At 42.6% G+C, this 22801-nt stretch overlaps 3 protein-coding genes and 1 long non-coding RNA gene across 5 annotated transcripts; 3 read left to right on the top strand and 1 right to left on the bottom strand.

The window, feature by feature from the left end:
• The first annotated feature begins 3461 nt into the window (after positions 1-3461).
• Positions 3462-7395, top strand: LOC112902685 (kinesin-like protein KIN-14O). 2 transcript variants are annotated; one of them, XM_025971855.1, is made up of 13 exons: positions 3462-3630; positions 3778-4004; positions 4104-4163; positions 4382-4599; positions 4703-4786; positions 4867-5028; positions 5098-5204; positions 5310-5497; positions 5591-5755; positions 5856-6062; positions 6189-6226; positions 6326-6453; positions 6539-7395. In XM_025971855.1, exons 4-13 carry the CDS (start codon positions 4485-4487, stop codon positions 7160-7162), a joined length of 1818 nt encoding a protein of 605 aa, XP_025827640.1. In that variant the 5' UTR covers positions 3462-3630; positions 3778-4004; positions 4104-4163; positions 4382-4484; the 3' UTR covers positions 7163-7395. The 2 variants fall into 2 exon arrangements, with proteins under 2 accessions (XP_025827640.1, XP_025827639.1); XM_025971854.1 differs by having other exon boundaries at positions 3524-3630; positions 3729-4004.
• Positions 4793-5392, bottom strand: LOC112902687. Its single transcript, XR_003230637.1, has 3 exons — positions 5266-5392; positions 5045-5194; positions 4793-4938 (listed from the first exon to the last, which is right to left on the bottom strand). It is a non-coding gene; the product is annotated as an uncharacterized LOC112902687 (long non-coding RNA).
• A 2656-nt stretch (positions 7396-10051) lies between the features above and the next one.
• Positions 10052-14360, top strand: LOC112902686 (sodium/hydrogen exchanger 1-like). Its single transcript, XM_025971856.1, has 13 exons — positions 10052-10219; positions 10328-10446; positions 11038-11135; positions 11215-11274; positions 11358-11599; positions 11671-11717; positions 11795-11861; positions 11969-12069; positions 12189-12296; positions 12379-12517; positions 12611-12673; positions 13475-13558; positions 13752-14360. The coding sequence occupies exons 1-13, from the start codon at positions 10052-10054 to the stop codon at positions 14094-14096; spliced, it is 1641 nt and encodes a 546-aa protein (XP_025827641.1). The 3' UTR covers positions 14097-14360.
• A 124-nt stretch (positions 14361-14484) lies between these two features.
• LOC112902684 (sister-chromatid cohesion protein 3) lies at positions 14485-22669 on the top strand. Its single transcript, XM_025971853.1, has 22 exons — positions 14485-14645; positions 14749-14899; positions 15297-15409; positions 15484-15576; positions 15744-15907; positions 15988-16224; positions 16394-16538; positions 16642-16820; positions 17330-17475; positions 17573-17700; positions 17801-17974; positions 18973-19134; positions 19214-19414; positions 19489-19626; positions 19721-19921; positions 20017-20161; positions 20300-20406; positions 20559-20699; positions 21340-21605; positions 21684-21808; positions 21888-22175; positions 22289-22669. Exons 1-22 carry the CDS (start codon positions 14613-14615, stop codon positions 22300-22302), a joined length of 3351 nt encoding a protein of 1116 aa, XP_025827638.1. The 5' UTR covers positions 14485-14612; the 3' UTR covers positions 22303-22669.
• The last annotated feature ends 132 nt before the right edge of the window (positions 22670-22801 follow it).

Here is a 22801-nt window from a genome sequence, read left to right as displayed (position 1 = left end):
CTGTTGCCTTTTTTTTAATCTCTCTAGAAGTTACAGTTGGAGCACGCTGTCAAAAATCCCTTTTTATCCTCTGTCTAGGGAGGCCTGCAATGTAATTTCCCAAAGGAGGATGCTCCTTTTGCCCATGATGACATGGTTGCCCACAGAGCAAGCAACTGTTCCATGGGAGATGCCTTACCCAGTTTTGCAAGCCATCCAAACACAAAGAACGGCAGGCACAAGCAACCAGCACCTGGGAAAGAGCCAACCTGAGAGAATCCTACAGCTAGTGGCTAGTGCCTAGTGTGTTGAAAAGTTGCTGAGCCAAAATTTTCAAAGGTTGCAAGGCTGTAATACTACTAATCATATCTCCACAGCTAATCCGCCATTGCTCTGGAGAGTTCCAAGGAAAGGTAGAGAACGTGCAGATCATGGCCTAATCATGCATGCCTTGTTGTTAGTGGTTACCTTATCCTATCCTATTCCTAAACCCTGATCCAGATTCCAGTAGCATGGATCCCAAGGGCACATGCTCAAGAGAGAGAAGGATGCAACATGATGCAGTAATTAAACAAATTAAAGTAATTAGCCCCCTCCAATTCACACTAGTGCTGGCATTCCTAGCCAGTTTTACTACTGGCAGGTCAAAAGGGGCAAGTAATTTCTTTTTCATTTTACTCAGCAAACATGAACCATCGGATCCCAAGTGAAAACAAAACACAAACACACCTTTCTTTTTCACGGCAGAAGGCTGCACATGCAGGTGTGTGTGACCTGAAGTGTGGCCTCGTATCACTGACTGTGCAAGGCTTGTCTGGCTTTGACTCCAAGCCAGCCTGCACCAAGCTTTGCATGCATGCACACACAGCACTGTCGAGAACTACCACTGCACACATGGAGTTCAGACTGATCAACCCAACCAACCCTGCACAAACCCAAGCCATGCATGCATACTGTGACTGCGCAGTGACCTCACATGGGAGGGCTGCAAACTGTTGTCAGCTTGTCCCTGATGTGTCGCCCTCTCTCCAATCTTCCCGTTCTCTTTCACCTGGTGGTATGGCAGCCCGGATGCTCTTCAGTTTTTACATTTACTCCACTGGACAATTCAGGACAATAGGGGCAAAATGCAGTAGTAATGGAGTTTGCACTGGGACGGTAACTGATGAGCAGAGTTGTGACTCTGTCTGAACCCTGAAAAGAGTACTTGATCTGGTGGTACAATTCATGTCTCCTCCTCATTTTTTTTCTTCTTCAGATCTTGTATATTGGTACAGTGCTGGTACCACTACTGTTTCTCTTTTCAAGTACAAGAGATCAACAAGGGTGCTATCTGATGCATGTAATACTGTTCTGCTCACATCAATGTGTGAAAGGAGCCGCATGATGTCTCCATTGTTTAGATTGCTCTGAAAGGTGACAAATTCAGTAGTTAGCATGTCTTAAAAAATGATTCTGGATAGCAAACCACTGCTTGTCCAGATTAAAACCGCAACAATGAAGATATGCACATCCGCAAAAGGACGTAAGGAAATGCCTGCAAGTATGTCATCCAATGCAATTGGTTGACAGGATAGGGGTGGTTAGTTGTAGGCAGTTTGGTCCATATCTTAATCAGTTCAAATCTTGGCCTTATTAGGCACAGCACCCTGTTTTTTAGGGTTGGCGTCCACTAACTTGCAAAACACAAGCATACTTTACACAGGAGATGCAGACTAATCTTGTTTTTTTTATTTAGGTGATCAGGACATGTTAACCATCTGAACGTGGCAGCAATGCAGGAATACTTGACACAAAGTTGCAGTCTGAGGAAAAATACAATATGAATAAGAGAGGTACATTTTTGGATCTTCCTCAAATTAAATTTACTATAATCCTTGCAGAGAATTGCTATCGAACAACAAATCCTTGTTAAGGTATGACAGGACTTGCTATCAGATGAAAGGATTTCTATCCAAGGATACATTTTATTTTTATTAGCATCCAAGTGTTCATGATAAAAGACTTGTGATGGCAGGGGCAGCCGAATGTGTGGTGATCTTTATCCTTGGACTTCTAGTACGATTTGCTTCTCTCTTTTTTCTTTTTGAGATAAAGACATTTCACATTCAGAGTCGTCTGATATTTTCTTGAAAAAAGGAGAAGTTTGAGGACCAAGGTTCACTTCTCTTGACTTCTGTGCCATCCCCTTTGTCATGCAAAATGTGTTTCCGTATAACGCACTGCATTCATTGCTTATCAAGTGACATAGGATGCTGATATTGTCTCGCTGCTAACTTTGGTGCTAGAGCAATTTGGATGGATCTAGCAGTAAAATACTTGTGCTTGTTCGTTCATTTATATGCACGGATAGCCGAAATGGAACATAAGATTTTTTTTGAGCCAATTCTGTATGGTTTGTAACCATGCATGTGAAATTCTTCTAAAATGTGTGCATTCCAGCTGAAACATCTGTGGGCTCCCATACCGTCAGAGAACTTTACTGTGGCGTTTTCAATTGAAAAAAAGACAGTGGAGGTGCCTTTTTTTGTATTTCGTTCATGTGAGGGAAAGAAATATGTTACATGCAATGTGGTTTTACAAGGAGTATAAGGGAGCTTCTTTTACTGCCAGGTAAGATCTACCCAGTTTGATCCCATTGATTACCATTGATTATAGTTCTTCTAAAGTCTACTGTAGTTCGGATCCCTTTGTAGGATTGCAGTTCCAGAGTCAAATTCATGGACCATATACTCCTATAGTCCATCACTGGGGTATGTAGGATACTTTATCAATTATTATGAAAGACTGTAGGGATTTTCTGTGACGCTTCATTGTGCTACAGTTGTGGAGGAGCAATGCACTTTTGTTCAGTTCGTGATCATTAGTTTGAACGAATTAAATGGAATTCTTTGGTACCTTGCTAATACTACCGGAACAAAAAGTCAATCGTGCGTATCAACTAAAACAAAAAAAAGCAGGGACAATGATTCATTTATTATGAACTGAAAGTACAACGTAAAAAATCATACCTTGAAAGATCAAAGATACTGCAGCATAAAGCCATAAAGTGACAATGTGCAGCATCATGAAAGCAAGAACCGAGCTATGATGCCTCGACTCAATTCTCAACCCCCATAACATGCTCTGTTTCCAATATTCCAAGTAGAAGAATAGTTCAGTGCTTTTCGACGTCAGCTTTTCAAGAACAAAATGAAACAAATTACCAACAGGCTCCCAGCAAATCAGCCGTTAACTGTATCCCTTTTTCAGCCAAGCCTCCTGCAAATCCGTCACACTGCCACCGCTGTCAACAACCAAAGCTTAAATCCAGCAGACAACACAGCAAATGCAGCTCAAGAGAATTTGACAAAAGCTGGGAGACACACTGTCCACCACAAACGATCCGGCCCCCACCCCTTTGCGCTCCGGCTTCGCTTTCTACGAGTGGTGGGGGCCTGCCGGCTCCCTGATCCTCACCACGCCTCTTCCCTGGATCTTCTAAATCCAGGCAACCTCCACGCCACCCAACTGTTTTCCTAATACAAGAATACTCCCTATACTAATGCCAGAGACACATGCTCTCTTTCTCTCTCTGATCCCACTTCTCCTTCCTTTGATGATTTCCCTAGTGTGATATTGCAAAGATCCCTTTCGAGGCTTCCCAGTGTGGTGCGTGTCACTTTTTTTTGGGTGAATAGCTTTGCTTGCTCCATTGCTGCGACTACAGTGGCTTGAGAGATAGGATTCTTCTTCATCTTTGTTCACAGCTGTTAGCTCTGAGCTTTTGGACTTTAGTAATTGCTGCCACTCGCACAGCCCAACTTTCGGCATCGAGATCCAAGAAAGATCAGGGGCAAAAGTCTTGGGCCGCAATCATTAGGAGCTAGCTGCATTGCAGAGATTCTCTACTTGGCTGTTGGCTTACTCCAATTCTACTCTTCCCTGTTATCTCGCACCTTCAGCGCTCCTCCTTCCTAGCCGTTCTTGCTCTGGCATTGGGTCAAGTCAAGAATAAATTCAGGAAGCAGGAGATTCTTCTCAAGGTACCAATTCAAAAAAATTCTCTTGGTCATGTTTCTAGCACTTGAGACGGAATCCTCTTCTTGATGCTTCCTACAATCATTCTCGTTTTTTACCTGCAGAGGTTACATTGGAAAAGGAGATTGAGAGGCAAGAGAAGTCCAAGATGCAACAATCACAAGGTATTGGGGAAGTTTGTTAACGTTCTTTCCTGTAAAGATTCCATTTCATGCCCCCGATTTGCTGTCTTCCAGCCCTGCGGAAGTGCAGGCTAATCATGGAAAAGTGAAGGAATAGATTCCTTCTGCTGTCATCCTGTGTTCATTCTTTTCTTGCTCTGGGCCGTTTCAGATTCTATCTACGTAGTTATGCTGATAGCAGGTACCTTTTTTTTTTTCAGTTCCATTGGGAGGAAAAAGCAGATAAAGATGTTCAATAGGCTTCTTCTCTGATCAGCAATCAGCTTGTCTGAACTCTGAAGAACAGCTCCTGTTTTCCATTGCATGGAGAACGAAGCCATGGGAGGCCATGTGATGGTGCCATTAGAGAGCTTGAGCTTGGAGCTCCCGAATGGGGAAATCTTAGTGGGCTACGACAAAGACATCTCATCTCTGCAAGGTTGGAGCAGCATCAGTTTACTTACTGTGAGTTGCCCGTCAAGTGATGGTGACTTTGCATCAAGCCCTGATGGAGTTATTATCTCAATCCCATGTTGTTTCAGAGGACATTTCAGCTCTACGATCAAGGCAGCGACATCTTGACCGGAGAAGACGAGAGGCACTCGACAAGCTCATTGACCTGAAAGGTACAATCTTCAATTCTTGATAGCAGTTGTTGTTTCTTGAATTTCCAAGGATCTGAGCGCAGAGCTTGGCCAAAATTCAGGAAGTATTAGAGTCTTCTGCCGGGTACGGCCATTGGTCCAAACGAACAATTTGAAGACCAAATCACCGGTTACTGTCGAACAAGAGAAGATTGCAGTCAAGTCAGTGGGGATCAAAAAGGAGTTCAGTGTTGATAGGGTTTTTGATCAGGAGTCAACACAGGGTAATCTTTCACTCACTTGTCAGTTTTTCTCTTCGGCAGTATGATTCATTTCAGTGTGGTCCCATGCAGAGGATGTTTTCCAAGAAGTAAAACCAATCCTCAGATCTGCACTTGACGGGCACAATGTCTGCATTCTCGCTTTTGGCCAGACTGGGACAGGAAAAACCTATACAATGGTTGGTTGGTGCTTGTTCTGAATAGATTTGAGCTAAATTTATGGCAAATCTGTACACTCACCTTCTCCCGGAAGTTCTGATAAATGAAGATATAACTGATTGCAGGAAGGAACTGATGGTAAGCTCGGTATTGTTCCTCGAGCTATTCAAGAACTGTTTTCTCATGCTTCAGAAGACAGTTCATCCACATACTCTTTCTCCATAAGCATGCTTGAGGTTTACTTGGGGAGTCTCAGGGACTTGTTGGCACCAAGGCAGCCTCTATTCAGGCCAACGGAATGTAGCACAGCATGGTAAGACTATATATATTCACAATTAAACTATGAAGAAAAACTACCAATTCTCAATCTGGAAATGTCGATGGTCAATTTCTTTCTATGCTTCAGTAATCTCAGCATTCTGGCAACTAAAAGTGGTGCTGTGGAAGTTGAGGGGCTGACCGATGTCTCAATACCGGACCTGAAGAAAGCCAACCAGTGGTACTGCAGAGGGCGGCGTGCCCGATCAACATCTTGGACAAATGTCAATGACGTCTCGAGCCGGTCACACTGGTGGGTTGACAATCTGTTTCAACCACAAACTTTCAGTTACAGCTGTATGGTAATTTGAACAGTACCCAATTTTATGTGCCTTAGCTCTGTCTATGTGTAGCTTGACAAGGATAACCATAAGAAGGCATGGAGCCACTGAAGAAGTCAGCAAGCTCTGGCTCATCGATCTTGGAGGTAGCGAGCGGTTGCTGAAGACTGGTGCATCTGGGTTGACAATGGATGAGGGAAAGGCCATAAACCTCTCCCTATCAGCATTAGGAGATGTTATTGCTGCACTTAGGAGAAAGAGAAGTCATGTTCCTTACAGGTAACAGCTGACTTCTTCAGTCAACTTATCATATAAATTTCTAAGTGTGCTAGGGGAAAAAGGAATCTAACATTTCAGTTACTAATTAGTGCTTATGTTCATACTCGCCTTTTTTTACTCCTGCAGAAACAGCAAGCTTACCCAGATTCTCAGTGATTCACTTGGTACGGAACATCTTTTATATCAGTTTGGATCTTTTTTTTACAAAAACAATATAACCTGCCAACATGATAATCTGAAATTAATCTTATTCTAAATAACAGGTGATGGTTCAAAAGTTCTAATGGTGGTGCACATCAGCCCTTCTGAGGATGATATTGGCGAGACAGTCTGTTCCCTGAGCTTTGCAAAACGAGCAAGATCAATCGAATCAAATAGAGACATTCCAGAAGTAAGTAAACAAATGGAACTAATAATTGTTACCATATTTGCAAGATATTCATTATATTTAAAGATTGTGCCTTTCCGTGATGTAGGATCTGAAAATGCTTAAGCAGAAGCGGATCGCAGAGCTTGACAAGGAAGTATGTGACGCCGATGAAGAGCTAAAGTATCTCAATGAACAAATAAGGAGAGCAGAGATCTCGCTTGAAGAGAAGAAGAAGCTCACTTCATCTATTTGTCAGGTTCTCAGTGATGAGAAGGGGTCACCAAGAAGCACTCTAGTGGTAGGTCACATTGATGCCACAGAGAGCCCACACCCAACTGAGAAGGCAAAGATCAGGATTTCTCATGGCTCAGTGCCTCACTTCATGTCATCGACAGTGTGTAGCCGGCAAAGACATAGCGCAGGAAGCCATTCTGTCAGTAAACCGAGGCTGACGAAGTCAGTGAATAGATATCCAGCTGAGCTGACTGGGAGCCAGTCATTCAGCTACTCCAGCTGCAAGAATGCAGCCAAGGCTAGGTCAGTAGCATTCTCAGCCAGTGTGCCTAAGATGAAGTGCTTGCCAGTGAAGTCCGACCTGATCAACATAAGCAGTAATAGCATTGACTCAACAGCCGCATCAGCACCGCGGCGGAGGGAAAGCTTCGTCTCCCGGCCGGTTCAAAGAGCACCCTTACATCAGCACAGGAGACGGATGTCTAGCCTAACGTAGCCATACATTAATACCGATTGAACAGTTCTGATTTTAACTTGTTTTAGTGGTGAAAAGGTTCTAAAGGTTGTTTGTGGTTTTGTGGGTGTTTGATGGTATGTTTGTTAACTTCACAGTCCTTGACTGCTGTAACTATCTTAGGCCCTTCGTCTGTTGTTTTTGGTTTGACATGGAAGGGCAAAAGGATGTGAGGGATATTGGTAAAATGGAAACATAATTGTAATTGGTACTAATGCTTTTGGTTGTGATGGTTTCGAAATTTTTTAAAACAAAAAGAAACATCCTACAGTATCATAACTATAACATTTTGGTTCCGTTCCACTATCACTTTTGTTGTTTTTTTGGTCCACCAGAAAAGTATATAACATATTTTGTACAACAATCCAAAGATTGTAGGAGATAAAGTTAAAATTAACGCTAAAAAATAGTAATTTCTAAAAGTTACTGTGCTGAGAGCTAAAAGGCACCTGCCGTCATTGCAGTAAATTAGACAAAACACTTCTTAAGTTCTTTCTAGGGAGAATAATTTCATAAGTTCATAGACATGCTTGAACTTTTTTTTTGCTACAATGATCTGGCTTATCAATTATCATGTCCAAACACATACTCAGCCTACTAGCTAGAAACATGCATGCTAAAAAAATTATTAAGCGACAACTTATTGTTCAACAATTGTTATTAGTTGGGAGAAATATTTAAACATGATACAAGATCAAAATGTAGGTGCTATTTCACAAATAAACTAATGAGTCAACAAAATAGACGGTCAACCACCGTGCATGATCCGATGAAAAGGGCATTCAATGTAGCTACAGCTTGGCCATGTGAATTAAAGCATAAGGACGCGGATGGACCCCTACTTGCTTCTGTGATCCAGTAAATTACTCGGATGTTAACAGGACAGGTAATGTTCAGCGCCATAAAAACGAAAGAACGTGCTGCTTGTCCTATGATTCAGATGGTTACCTGGAAATGACTTTAGAGTGTCCGTTGTTCAATCTGCTCGCGGTACAAAATTACCAACCCTTCAGTTAAATATTTAACCATGGCCCGGTCGAGGAAATAAGCTGCCTGTATACCTTGGTATGTTCTGATCTCCTCGCACTTGTAAATTGCAACTCCATCCGTGGAACTGCAGCCAGGAAACTAAGCAATCAATGAACGAGTACTATATTAAACGTTGCATGGTCTTTTTTCTTTATCTGTTTTTAAGAGCAATCTACTGAGTTGTACATTGTTTTTCTATGAAGCAGGCTGCATTGGCAAGAGAAAAAGAAACCAGGGTGAACTCGAGTTCCAATGTGGAATCTCACTAAAAATGTTCCAACACACAGGGATGGATTGTAGTGGAAGTCCCGTAGGAATCTTTTTCTTCGACACATGAATAAGCAAGTAGCCGACATTGCCTCCTTTGCTTTTTGCATCAGCTCACCACACTAAGTCATGAAAACCGGCAGTTCTGATGACTTTCAGCGACAAACTGAATCTACGGGAGTGAAAGCTGAAGCATCGATCCCAAGTTCCAGGTGCTGCTACAACATTCTGAACATTCAGAGAAACTGAACAGCGCAGAACACCGCCTCAAATCACCAGAGCAGAAGCCTGAACGTTGTGCGAGCCGCAGAGCCACTGGCCATCTGGTTTGCGATTGGAGTGTCTCTCCTGATGGAATTTGGAATAGGCTGCAATCGCAAGATCCTAGGCAGTGCCTTGAGCTTCATGGCAGATCGATCAACTTGCGGGACCTTTCGCTGTGCCCCGTGCCCTCTCCCAAATCCAGATCAAACCACACCACATCATCAGCAACAGCAACCCTCTCGTCAAGGAGGACAGAGTCGAGTGGGTAGTCAGGGGCGAGCACAGCCACGATAAAGAAAACGAGATCGCGACGCGATGTCTCGGGATCGGCATTGGGAGCTCAAAGACCGCGCGGTCACCAAGGAAGGAATGGGGGAGGATAAAAACCAAGAGTTCGGCAGAATCCGGAGCTCCTCACCTGCAATCCGCGTAAAAATCCTCCCAGGCTCCACCGCTGCCGACCCCGGCTCCGGCGATCGCCGCCGGCGAGGGAGCACGGGGTAATTTGGCCGCCAGGGCTTCGGGTCACGCGAGGGCGCACGGACCCAACCGGCACCTGGGCCCACGCCCGCTTACGCCGCCGAAACCAGTCACTGACGCGTGGGCCCCTAGCCTGCACTGTAGGTGACACTTGGCCCCTGGGTCCCACGTTGGTGGGTCCAACCGGTCGCGGCACGCGCGGGCCTGGGACCACGTGTTCTCCTTCCCGCGCGGCGGCGGCAACTACCCCCCATCCCACTGGCACGTGGGCCACCCGCACCGGACCCGGCCTCCGCCTGGCGCGCCCTTCCCGTCGCTTCCGGATTTCAATCGTACCAAACTCCAAACAGAGGGAAAAAAAAAGATAATAAATATAATAAAAAATCGAAATCCCGTTCGAATCAAACCTCCGCTTCGCCTCCTCCGGCCTCGCCGTGGCGCGCCACCCGCCACCCGCCCGCGCCGCCGATAAACCCTCCGCGCATCGGCTACCCGCCCCGCCGAGATTCCCTCCGGTTCCCGCCACCCCAGCCCGAATCTCCGTGCCCGCCCCCCAGATCTCCCCCGCTTCGGTCCACCGGCCCCGGACCATCGGCGCCGCCTGTTGTTAATTCCGGCGGCCTAGCGGGTCCATTGCTATTCCTCGTACTGGACTCGTGGTGGGTCGGGCCTTTTTTCTCGGCCTAGAGGGTTGCGTGCGGGCGGGCGGGCGGCGTCGCTTGGAAGCGAAGGCAAGCGAGGGCGGAATCGGGTGCGGCCAGGGGGTCGTGTTGAGCGGTGGTAGACGACTAGGGTTGGGGTGAGTGGTGGAGCTGCGAGGGAGGCGGGGTGATGGGGCTCGGGGCCGCGGCGGGGATGGCGCTGGGCGACCCGCCGGCGGACTACGGCTCCATCGCGGCGGTGGGGCTGTTCGTGGCGCTCATGTGCGTCTGCATCATCGTGGGGCACCTCCTCGAGGAGAACCGCTGGATGAACGAGTCCATCACCGCGCTCTTCATCGTGAGTCGAGCTCGGCGACAGCTCCACACGTTTCTTGTGTGTTGTGTGGGAAATTCTGTGGGGAATTCAGGTTGATTGTGTGTTGTGTGCTCTGTTCGTGGATCGCAGGGGCTGGGGACTGGAGCGGTCATCCTGTTCGCGTCGAGCGGGAAGCACTCGCGCGTGCTGCTGTTCAGCGAGGATCTCTTCTTCATATACCTGCTGCCACCGATCATATTTAATGCAGGGTATGGTGTTTATGCAAGTGAATGCTATGTACTAGTTTTATGGTGCGAGTATTGTTTAAGTTAGAGTAGTTCAATATCTCTTTCTGCAACATAAATAAAGGAAAGCATGAAGAGCATGTCAACTAGGAAGTTGAGTTGCGTAACGTGTTGGTGGTTACGAAAACTGTTGCGGTTTTAAGAATTGTTGTTGAAGAGCGCTGTTGTTGCCATGCCTGTGCTTGAATTGATCCCTTATTTTTTTTTTCCATCTAACTAACACAGCAGCACTCGACAGATGTTTTTCCTGACGCATATAATTATTACATCTATTTGGTTATCTATCTATTACTGTTTTAGGACTTGTTTGGTAGAGTTTATTTGTTTGGAGCTTTGCTTGAACTAAAAATCCCAAAAAGATCCCCCTCATTTAAACACTTCTGTAGCAAAGCAACTATGTTGATATTGAATGAATCAGCAATTGCTTCACTGAATATTTGACGTTGAGCCTGGGTGTTGTATCCTGTAAAATTGACTGTATATCTGGCACTAAAAACTAAAAACTAAGAACCTAGGTTCACAATTCTCCTTCTTTTTTGTCTTTTCCTTAACCAGGTTCCAAGTAAAGAAGAAACAGTTCTTCCGTAATTTCATTACTATTACGCTATTTGGTGCAGTTGGGACCTTGATCTCTTTCACTGTAATATCTCTTGGTATGTTTGCTCCCACATTTCATTTCTACCATGTATTTCAGTTTCTATCTGCCTCACTCACTCACTCATTTGTTCACAGGTGCTCTAGGACTAATATCAAGGCTTGATATTGGTGCACTCGAGCTTGGAGACTATCTTGGTCAGTTTTTTATCCAAAGAATGGGCACTTCTGTTGCTTGTATATAGTTCTTACTTTTCTGGCTGGTGTATCTGAAATTTCAGCACTTGGGGCAATATTCTCGGCAACGGATTCTGTATGCACGTTGCAGGTGCTAAGCCAGGATGAGACACCCTTCTTGTACAGTTTAGTGTTTGGTGAAGGTGTTGTCAATGATGCGACATCAGTTGTGCTGTTCAATGCAATCCAGAACTTCGATCTTGGCAATATCAATACTGCCAAATTACTAGAATTTATTGGCAACTTCCTTTATTTGTTCAGCACCAGCACCATTCTTGGAGTAGCCGTAAGTTGTTTCCTTCTCCTGCCTTTATCTTTGCTGAAACTTTCTTTACACTAAGTATGTTATGACTGCAGGCTGGACTTCTCAGTGCTTATATCATCAAGAAGCTGTACTTTGGCAGGTTTATACTTGACACAACAAATGTTTTGCTTACTTGAAATTGATGTGAGTATTCCTCTGATTTGACATGCACCCCAGGCACTCGACAGATCGTGAAGTTTCCATTATGATGCTAATGGCTTACTTGTCATACATGCTAGCAGAAGTGAGCACCCTGTACTATTAATCCCCTGTAAATATTGCATATTTTGTTTTTAAGAAAACAGCTAAATGCAGCCTTAATTATCATTAATCGGTTGCTCTGTGTGGCAGTTGCTTGATTTGAGTGGAATCCTCACAGTGTTCTTTTGTGGTATCGTAATGTCACACTATACCTGGCATAATGTAACAGAAAGTTCCAGGGTCACAACCAAGTAAGTAGCTTCATTGTTTCCCTATGTGGACATTTGTGTTTGGTTAACTTGGATGGTTTTGGACTTGTATTGTTCACTATGGTTATGCTTTTACTAATGTACATTTGGATGGACAACAGGCATGTCTTTGCGACGTTATCATTTATCGCTGAGACTTTTCTATTTCTCTATGTTGGCATGGATGCATTGGATATAGAGAAGTGGAAGATTGTCAGTCAAACTTACAGGTATGCTCTTGTCTCTTTCTCTCTCCATTGCTCAAGTAGAATATTATTTTCTGAAACTTGTCACATTTTCTGTCATGTGCAGCCCAGTAAAGTCTGTTGCTTTGAGCTCCACCATTTTAGCCTTGGTGTTGGTTGCAAGAGCTGCTTTTGTTTTCCCACTATCCCTTCTATCAAATTGGACCAAAAAAACTCCAGAAGGAAAGATTTCTTTTAAGCAGCAAGTGAGTCTTTAACTGAGCAACATTGTAGACTTCTTTTGTCCTCTTGAAGCAGTTCTTATGTTCCTTAATTCTTACATGATATTGGTCATTCAGGTAATTGTTTGGTGGGCGGGTCTCATGAGAGGTGCCGTGTCCATTGCGTTGGCTTACAATAAGGTAAAATTTTGTGTTTGATCTGTCTGATTTGAGCTGACATGAAAATTCATGACTGCTTTGGTATAGTCATGAAGTTTTACCAGTTTTTGTTTGGTATGACAATTAATGCATACCATTTATTAGATCATTATTGTGCTGTAGCATTGTAATTGGTTGGCTTAACTATGACTGTACCAAAAAAATAAACAAACAAACGTTGCATTAATGCAAGCATATCTTCTTTTAGAAAAAACTAGGACTCAGACCGTTGAGCTAGTCTTCTTTTGGAAAACTGACATGGACATTATGGGCTGTTTGCGTTGGTATCGTGTTCATTCTGAAACTTCTATTTCATAGACTAGTATATTTTCAGAAAAGTTAGAACTCGAGAACTTGAATATAGTTGCTATTTATCATTGATTAACATCAGCAAAATAGTTATTTTTGCATAACCATTTATAAGCCAAAACATGTTATACAGGCATGTCTGTGTCCATAGAACTTGTTTGTGGTTAAGTACAACACTTTATAGTTGTCATTATTCTACTGAAAGATAATTCTTTCAAAAAAGAAATCTTTATTTATCCATTAACTATGTCATATATATAGAGCCCCAATTTATTCCCATGTCATGTGCGCGTTTCTGACAAGACACATGCAGGTGTCTGGGCGTCTTGTTTTTGTAAATTGAATTTCTGTCTGAAAGATTGGTTTTCTTTGCTCCACTTGTTTATATTCCTGATAAAAAAAGCCTGGGACATTAATGGTTCATTTGTCTGCCATTTCATGCTTTGATCCAACCAGTGGTTTTCTAATTTGCAGTTCACAAGATCAGGCCATACTCAGCAACCTAGCAATGCAATCATGATCACCAGCACAATAAGCGTTGTTTTTTTCAGCACAATTGTAAGTTCTTTCTCAAACTCCAATGCCCACAGGTTACTACAAACACATGGTATAACATGCTAGACTGTTTCAAGCTGATATTGCAGACAAGTATCAAGCACAAGAACATGAACAATCTGAAATTTTTAGTTTTAAAAAAATCGGAAATTTTATTCCTAACCTGGCTCTGAACAATTATTTTCTGATCATGCAGGTCTTTGGGCTACTGACCAAGCCACTTATCAGGCTCTTGATCCCGCCAAGGCACCTATCCAGGGAACCAAGCGCTCTTTCTGAACCATCCAGCCCAAAGTCCTTCCTTGAGCATCTGGCTGCGAACAGCCCTGGTCACCCCGATCTTGAGAATGGCATAAGCCTCCGCCGCCCGTCAAGCCTCCGCCTGCTCCTGGTGAGCCCATCACGGTCAGTCCACCATTACTGGCGCAAGTTCGACGACAGCTTCATGCGGCCTGTGTTTGGCGGCCGCGGCTTCGTTCCCTTTGTCCCTGGCTCGCCAACTGAGAGCAGCGTGCCGCTACTTGCAAGAAACGAGAACTGAAACCAGCACGGCAAGAGGATGAAATTCAGCAAAAGTTTTGTAAATTAGCTTCGTCTAGTATAATTGGTGTAGATCTGAGGTGGTAGATTTACATGGTAGCTGGTACACGCTGATGTAGGCTAGTTGCCTGACCACATGGCTGTACATATCAACACCTGCTGTTCAGTACATGTTCTTAATTAATCTGTATTTATATATTGCGTATATTGGATTACAAAAAATGGACCCTCCAATTTAGAAAATAAATCGTGCTGAATCTTTTTATGAGTCGTATGTCATTTCAAGTGAACTTTATTATGCCTAGATTTTAAATTATGCACGAAAAGTTTAATAAATATTTCACTTCCACTTGGAAGACGGGCTTGAGGTGTTTACGCCTTCTCAGTCCTCCCTCCCTCTGCCCCCTTCCCTTCCGTCCCGACCCCGCCTCTTTCCGTTTCCATTTCCCTCGCAAACGCGCCCCAAAATCTCCTGCCTAGGGTTTGCTCCTCCGGCGCCGCTAGATCCGGACCCCCGATGGAGGAGACGCTCGCTTCCCTCCGCCGCCCGGTAAGCCTCCGCCCCGCCGGCTACCCCACTGGACCCCTTGTTTGCTCGGATTCCGGTGAGCACCTGCCGAATTTCCTTTTGTTTTGGTGTGTTCGTGCTGCAGAAGCGCGGGCGCCCGCCGAAGCCGCGGGAGGAGGACCACGCGGACTTCGAGGAGGAGGCCGACGCGGAAGCGCTCGCGCCGCCGCAGTCCAAGAGAAAGCGCGCCGCCTCGGCCACCGCGGCGGCGGCTCTGGAGGACCAGCCACTCATCGGTCAGCTGCCGTCACTCTTTCTCTCTCTCTCTCTCTCTCTCTCTCTTTGTGATTTTGCTGAATTAGTGACATTGCTTTTGAGTGTGAAAGAATAATGACACATGGTAGACCAAAAAAAAATGGTAGCCCCCTTGGATGTGTTAAGAGACAGGGAGTTAAGATTTGTGAAGACATAAGCGACCCCATCCGATATGGTTCTTGCCCTAATTCATCCTCTGCTCATATAAACATCTGGTTGCTTGTAGGAAGGTAGCTTTAACGGAACTGTTAGGTAGTCACTATTTAAGCATTTAAGGGATGGTATCAGGACACGCCCGAACTAAATTCTCTTGAAGTAAATATATCATCTTTTGTCTCTGCAAAGCTTTCTTAATTCTTACAATCTCGCAACTTGCAGATATTATCAAACACAATGGCAGGCTGATCAGCCATGCTGTCAAAAAGTTGGTTGAGGATTATGAATCAAACAAAAATTCGGTGACGTTTCAAATATTAGCCATGCTATTTGAGGTAATACTAGCACTTGGTATAGTTTTTGTTGCTGCTGCATTCACTTATTAAACCTGTGAATCCTGCTGTTACAGGCTTGTGGTGCCAAGCATGAGATTTATCCAGACTACCTTCATGAGTCAGATGTGGATGACATTGTATTGTCCCTTGTTGAACTAGCCCGAAAAGTATCCTTTTTTGACCTGTTCAGAAGAGTGAACAGAGAATCATTGTTTGTAATCTTATAGGTTGTCCAATGTTCATATTCAGGACATCATTATTGTATATGTTGCCTCAAAGTCAAACTAACATATGTTTTCTCTTGAGCAATTTGTGAGACCTTAACTCAAAATAGGGTCTGGTGGAAGATAATTATAGCACAAAACAGAAGGACCTTAAACACTTCAAGGAGAACCTGGTTTCTTTTTGGGATAGCTTAGTCCTTGAATGTCAGAATGGCCCACTGTTTGATGATACCTTATTCCAAAAGATCAAGGATTATGTGGTTGCTTTATCATGGTAATTTGGGCTCACTGTCCGCGTTTGTTTTTCATTCTGTTGTATGCATGCATGTAACATGCTGATTTGGTATCTCTCAGTACTCCTCCAAGAGTATATCGTCAAGTAGCTTCATTGGTTGGGCTCCAGCTTGTAACATCATTCATATCTGTTGCTAAGACTCTTAGTGGACAACGCGAGACTACTCAGAGGCAATTGAATGCAGAGAAGAAGAAGCAGAGTGATGGACCACTTGTTGAATCTCTCAACAACAGATTAGCTCTTACTCATGAAAACATTACATACTTGGAGGAATTGATGCGGAAGATATTCAGTGGGTGAGACCTTTTACAAATCATATATGCACTTGTACTTTAGTGTACATATTGATTTTTACTACATCTTGTGATTTCACACGCACCCAAATAAACTCACTTGCATTTGATGTCATGTATGTACATTCATGTTAGCTTAGATGGCTGCTGAATTTTTCTTTACCACTTGTAGGTTATTCATGCACCGTTATCGTGATGTTGATCCTGAGATCCGGATGTCATGTATCAAGTCCCTTGGTATTTGGGTTGTCTCATATCCATCACTTTTTTTGCAAGATATATATCTGAAGTATCTTGGGTGGACACTAAATGACAAGGTAAGAAATATTTTAGTTCATTCATTTTTTACCTCATTAGAACTTCTATTGAGTCTGACAATCAAGACTTACAATCTTTATTTTGTTCATTCCATTGTTGTAGAATGCTGGAGTTAGAAGGACTTCCATTCTTGCCTTGCAAAGTCTGTATGAAGTGGATGAGAACATACCTTCCCTTGGTCTCTTTACTGAGAGGTTTTACGCCAGGATGATCCAGCTTGCTGATGATATTGATGTTTCAGTAGCTGTGTCAGCTATAGGACTCATCAAGCAATTACTGAGGTGTGTTTAGGCAAGATATGCTTTTTTACCCTTATTATCCAGTTCCCTGCAAGGCATGCTTAACTATTTTGCCTTCACATTCATGTGCTAGATTCCAACACTCCACCTAGCAAAAGTTTCATGTTTTGGAATCTGTAGCCTTTGTTAATATGGCTTTCTAACATGCTTAATTTGCATGCTCAAATGGCAGTAACGTGATGCTTATGAAAAAGGGTACAATTTAGTTCTAGTCAGCACTCATTTCGTTGTTGAAAATGAAGTGTAAACAATATTTAGGCTTTAGAGTTTAGACCTTTGGGTTGGAGAGTGAGTGAAGTGATCACTCCTCAGGAAATTCTCGGTACATACATGCTTGGCATGTTGCATAAGATTTATCTGGCCTAATATGACTAAGAGTCACTTGTCCTATTTGCTAAACAAGTCCAGTAATCATCTCACACAAGGTAACAGGAGAATATAGCCTTTTGGTTCTCAAAACAAATGAAATATATTGTTCCTTTTGTTTTCAGGCATCAGTTGTTGAGTGATGATGATTTGGGCCCACTATATGATTTGCTTATTGATGAGCCTCCAATGATCAGGCGTGCGATAGGTGAATTAGTATATGATCACCTAATAGCGCAAAACATCAAGACATCTCAGCCCGGAGCTAGAGGTACTTTCCTGTGCAAGCATTCTACTTTCATGTGCCAAATTACCAAAGACCTATCAAACTCCTTGGTCAGTTTGGTTATTAATTATATGCTTTCCAGATGGGGAAAATGAACCCTCTGAGGTTCATATTGGCCGAATGCTGCAAATCCTTAGAGAATTTTCAGATGACCCGGTCCTTAGTTCATATGTCATTGATGATATTTGGGATGACATGAAGGCCATGAGAGTATGCTCCTCAAATTCGATTAGATTTATTCTTGAAAGATTTATCATATATTGTTGTGAGTGAGCCATTACTGATGGAACTTAAATATGATGATTTATAGGACTGGAGGTGTATGATCTCTGTGCTTCTCGATGAAAATCCAGGAATTGAGCTTACTGATATGGATGGAACAAACCTAGTTCGAATGCTGCACGCCTCTGCAAAGAAGGCTGTTGGGGAAAGAATAATTCCTGCAATGGACAACAGAAAGTTGTACTATAATAAAGGCCAAAAGGTGCTTAGTTCATTTCTGCGGTATCATATTTTACTTTAAATTTGTCCATGATTGGTAGTTCCATTCTTTAACATTTATCGCACTGCTTGATTAGTGTTGTCGTTGGCCAGTTGATTTTTATTTTAGTTCCAGCTTGGGATATATTAGGTCTTCAACCATTCTACAAAGAAACTAGTTGAAGTTTATTGAATGCTAACAATATCCTAAATTTTGTTGCATAATAAAATATTCCTTTTGATTAGTGAATAGTGATGATTATTTTTGTAACCTTTATTGTATTATTCTGTAAAAATGCACTTGTGAGCTAATTTTCTGGACTTCAGGATGTTTTTAGTGTTAATTAGCTCTACCTGTTATTTTTAAAGGAGTTCTGGGTTAGTCAGTTTGGTTGTGAACTGAACTGCCAGGCTGAGCTGGGTTTAGGATTGGATTCTGCTGCTTCTGTGGTGCAAATGAGCTGGCACATGTGCTAGTTACAAGCAAACAGGGCCCGTACGGTTTCAGCTCAATCTGCAACCCTGGTTTATTGGGTGTTCTACTAACCAATCCCAACCCATAGTAACCAACATGAACAGTCTGATCCAGTTAAGTCTTGGTGGGTTTATAGTTACTGTTGTTAACTGTTAATGCCAGCTGTCTACTACTTACCGGAAGGAACCCAAACTATTCTGAATAGGTAGACATCCTTGGATCAGCTAACTTTTAAACAAAAGACACATTAGCTAATTTGTTGAATTCAAACTTCTATGTTCTGATCTCTGGGGAAAACCATTTTAGTTCTAAAAGCATCTAGGTCCTACAAATCTGTGTTAAATTTCTTTCTTTTGTCCCTTATCCCCTTGACTGCTTCAGCTTATATCTGTGTTATTTTCAGATTCTTCCTGATCAAGTCTTGATTAAATGTTGCTCATGTCATAAACGCTTTTCTTTGGAACAATTTACACTTTTGACTTTTCAAAATTTTCTACTGTTATTACTGAGGCATAAAAGTATTACAGGAAACATTGGAAAATAGCAAGCGTGAAATAACAAGTGCCTTGTTGACGAGGTATCCACATCTTTTGAGAAAGTACATGTCTGACAAAGCTAAGATATCACCCCTAGTTGATATGATGGTCCTTTTGAAACTTGAGATGTATTCATTCAAGAGACAAGAGAAGGTCAGTAGCTAAAGTTATATCTTCTGCTTACACTTGCTGTTGAACTTGTTATAACAATTTTTTGAATATCTTCCCTCAGCATTTCAAGGCAGCTATAGATCTCATCACTGATGCCTTCTTCAAACATGGCGAGAAGGATGCGCTGAGATCTTGCATCAAGGCAATTACTTTCTGTTGCACTGAGTGCCAGGCTGATCTTAAAGACTATGCTGAAAATAAACTTAAGAATCTTGAGGATGAGTTGGTTTTGAAAGTCAAAACTGCAATCAAGGAAGTAGAGGTATGTCTTATTCGTGTAGTTTTTGCCTGTGCCAAAGTCATGAACATAATAATATGGTACGATTGGCATTACAGGCTGGTGATGATGAATACTCCCTCTTGGTTAATTTGAAGCGGCTTTATGAACTTCAGCTGTCAAAACCTGTTAAAAATGATAGTTTATTTGAGGATATGTACCGAATCCTCAGTCATCTAAGAGATATGGACAATGAGGTACGAACCCTTTCATGTTTGAGTTTGAACACTCTTATCTTTTCAGTACAATCAGCTGTTGCTAGCATATTGAGCTTGTTTTCATGATTTTTAGGTGAAGAGCTTTCTGCTCCTCAATATGTACCTTCAGGTAGCATGGTGCCTTCATGCGATTGATGGTGAAAACCCATCTGAAACATCTATTGATGAACTTTTATCCAAGCAAAGCTCACTTTTCGATCAACTATATTATTATTTGGTGGTCCTGCCTACTTATCAAAAAGAGGGGAGGAGCACCACTGTACTCTCTTGCAGAGTAAGACTATTGAATTCTGAACTCAAAATATCAAGAGCATGTTGGTATGCCTCTACAGTTACATTGGGCTAATTGACTTATTTGTTTGCTTTTAGGTCTGCATCATTACTGCAGAAATGTGGTGCATGTTTAAAAAGTCCAAATATTCTTCGACAAGACTAGAGAGTTTGGGTTATCTCCCACAAGTAGATATGGTTCAGAAGTTCTGGAAATTCTGTGAACAACAGCTCAATATATCAGGTCTTGTAGTCACACTCCTGCTTTGGATGTTATTAATTAGTGTATCAAATACCAGCTTTCTCATGATATTAGCAGAGTATGTATCTTTTCCGTTGCTGATGACTGAAAACTGAAAATTGATCAAGTATCTGCCCTCAGATGAAACAGAAGATGAAGATGCAAATGAAGAATATATTGAAGATACAAACAGGGATGCTGTCATGATTGCAGCTGCAAAGCTAGTGCTTGCTGATACAGTACCAAAGGTTTGTACTGCATTCTCTTCCGGTGAATGGTGATAGGTTCTCAACATATACTTCCTACTACAATGTTGCCATGTTAACCTTTAAAAAAACTTGGTTGCTTTGGATTCTTCTTGACAGACAAGTAAAATTCCATTGTTTCTTTCTGTTTGCAGGACTACCTTGGTCCCGAGATTGTTTCTCACTATGCATCTCATGGAGCAAGTACAACTGAGATAATCAAGCATCTAATTACCTCTCTAAAGAAAAAGGCAGACTTCGATATGGGAGCTCTGTTTTTTGAGGCATTGAAAAGGGTAAATATTTGATCTCCTAGTGCAAATATGTTCATAAGACATGAGGGTAATATTAATTATTAGTAGTGTGTACTCAGCATGAACAACTATATTTACTCTCTTATATAATTTATTTATCATTAGTAGTATATCCCAAAGAAATACTGAATACTAACTGTTTTGGAGAATTCAGTTCATCCTGCATCGTCAAGGTCAATGATGTACATTAGTAATCTATAAAACTGGAAAACAGAAGAAGGAAATCACTAGCTAGTTAATCTCTCATTGGAATATCTACACTGATTACCTAGGACTATGAGGTACTTCCTCATAAAGAAAAGTGACATCCCAGAATATCTGTAGGCTAACTCTACAAATTTTCACCAAAGGTTTTGTTTAGAACTGTATAAAAGTGCTTCTGAAATGAAAATTGATACCTTTTATATTTTATTGGAGGGGGTATTATGGCTCCTTTAGCTTGTTTTACCACCGGTTTTTACTTTTGGTTCATCGTTTCCAGTTTTTAGGTATATCGTTTCCAGTTTTTAGGTATTTGCTAACTGAAAATTAAGAATATTACTTTTATAAGTGCACCAGTTTATCTTGCTTTCGTGTTTGAGTTTGTTTTGAGTAAATCATTCTATGTTTTTCATCCATATAGGCATATGAACGGTACATGACCCATGTTAATGATGGAGAAAACCAAACCCTGACTGGCAAGTCTTATTCGGAATGTCAAGATCTTGCTAGTCGGCTGGCAGGGTCCTACATTGGTGCAGCCCGCACTAAAAACAAGTCTGAGATATTGAAGATTATCCAAGATGGTGTTTCTTTTGCCTTTGCAGACCTTCCAAATCAGTTGTCATTCCTTGAGGCAGCTCTTCTGCCATTTGTTTCTAAACTTCCATCGGCAGATATACCAGACATGTATGTCATTGGGCTGCATGCTTTCTTGTGCTTTGCTTGCTTCAAAACTTTAATTTTGAGTTATCGTTTTGCATGTAGCTTGGCAGATGTAGAGAAGAGGACTCAAGATGCAAATATGGATGGAGATCAAAGTGCTTGGCGCCCATATTTTACATTTGTGGAGCACCTACGTGAAAAACATGCGAAGAATGAGGTTTTGCACGGTGTGTTGAACTCCCTCTTTGTTGACTGTGCCTGTCTCTTTTTCTGTATATTGTGGCTGATACCTTACTCTGAATCCAGAGGAGGAAAAACCTGTGAAGCGACGGGGCCGACCGAGAAAGGTTAGAGATGTACCAAACGTACCAGCTGTACGTGGGAAGAAACTCTTTGAAGATGATGGGCACAACTCTAGCGACGAAGAGTCTATCAGTGGCTCTGACCATCATGGCCATGGTGAAGATGAAGACAGCGACGACGATGCAAATCAGCCCCTGATCAACACGATCAGGTCTTCTGCCGCTAAGCTACGATCACTGAAGGTGTCTCAACAGGGAACAAGCAGCCGCAAAGGGGCTCCTAGGCCGTCAGGTAAATTTCAGGATTTTCTCTTATTTATGATATCCTGATGAAGTTGTTGGAGAATGAATGTAGGATGTTTTCTTTGAGTCTTCCCCCTTGATAACCTGAGCATGCCATTTCAGGAAGCAATAGCTGAGAGGGTGCAGCAGCGTAGCAGTCACGTTGAAACTCAGCCTTGAACGACTTGATGAGGGCATCAGACCACAAGGAGTTGCAGTCTTCATGTGCCGGTTAACTGCTTGATTTATAGACATCTAGGTCTTGTAGATGATTGTACTTAGGTGCTCACTCGCTCTGTACACCACGTGTCATGTGTCGACGCGTTAGGTCATGGACTCGTGTACATGTTTTTGTTCCTTGGTATGCTAGCATCTGGCTGGTGCTTGTGCTAGATCATTACAGATTTTGTATCTAGTCATGGTATAGTAGCTCTGGTTGCCATGCCGATTTGACGATCAGATGATTTAACGTGATGGTTCCTCGGGTGTCTGAATTTTGTTGCATGAGCGGATCAATGTTCTTCAGATGGAAACTCGGTTCAGCTTGGAGCCTGGGAGTGCCGGAGGTGCTTCCCGTAGAGTGCATGTTGGTGACCGCTGCCGGTTGAATGTGTCACTCAGTACCATGTATGTTGC

The sequence above is a fragment of the Panicum hallii genome, chromosome 8, assembly GCF_002211085.1.
Source record: "Panicum hallii strain FIL2 chromosome 8, PHallii_v3.1, whole genome shotgun sequence".
Classification (NCBI taxonomy): domain Eukaryota; kingdom Viridiplantae; phylum Streptophyta; class Magnoliopsida; order Poales; family Poaceae; genus Panicum; species Panicum hallii.
The sequence above is the reverse complement of the archived record's forward strand: the minus strand, read 5'-3'. Positions and strand labels throughout refer to the sequence as shown.

Excerpts from the sequence above, each read along its gene's own strand:
- LOC112902685 (XM_025971855.1), top strand. The coding sequence starts at position 4,485 with ATGGAGAACGAAGCCATGGGAGGCCATGTGATGGTGCCATTAGAGAGC. Across the intron at positions 4,787-4,866 it reads CAAGCTCATTGACCTGAAAG|GAAGTATTAGAGTCTTCTGC; the intron begins GTACAATCTTCA and ends GCCAAAATTCAG. Across the intron at positions 5,029-5,097 it reads TGATCAGGAGTCAACACAGG|AGGATGTTTTCCAAGAAGTA; the intron begins GTAATCTTTCAC and ends GGTCCCATGCAG.
- LOC112902686 (XM_025971856.1), top strand. The coding sequence starts at position 10,052 with ATGGGGCTCGGGGCCGCGGCGGGGATGGCGCTGGGCGACCCGCCGGCG. Across the intron at positions 10,220-10,327 it reads CCATCACCGCGCTCTTCATC|GGGCTGGGGACTGGAGCGGT; the intron begins GTGAGTCGAGCT and ends CGTGGATCGCAG. Across the intron at positions 11,275-11,357 it reads CGAGCTTGGAGACTATCTTG|CACTTGGGGCAATATTCTCG; the intron begins GTCAGTTTTTTA and ends CTGAAATTTCAG.
- LOC112902684 (XM_025971853.1), top strand. The coding sequence starts at position 14,613 with ATGGAGGAGACGCTCGCTTCCCTCCGCCGCCCG. Across the intron at positions 17,975-18,972 it reads ACTATAATAAAGGCCAAAAG|GAAACATTGGAAAATAGCAA; the intron begins GTGCTTAGTTCA and ends AAAGTATTACAG. Across the intron at positions 19,627-19,720 it reads TAAGAGATATGGACAATGAG|GTGAAGAGCTTTCTGCTCCT; the intron begins GTACGAACCCTT and ends CATGATTTTTAG.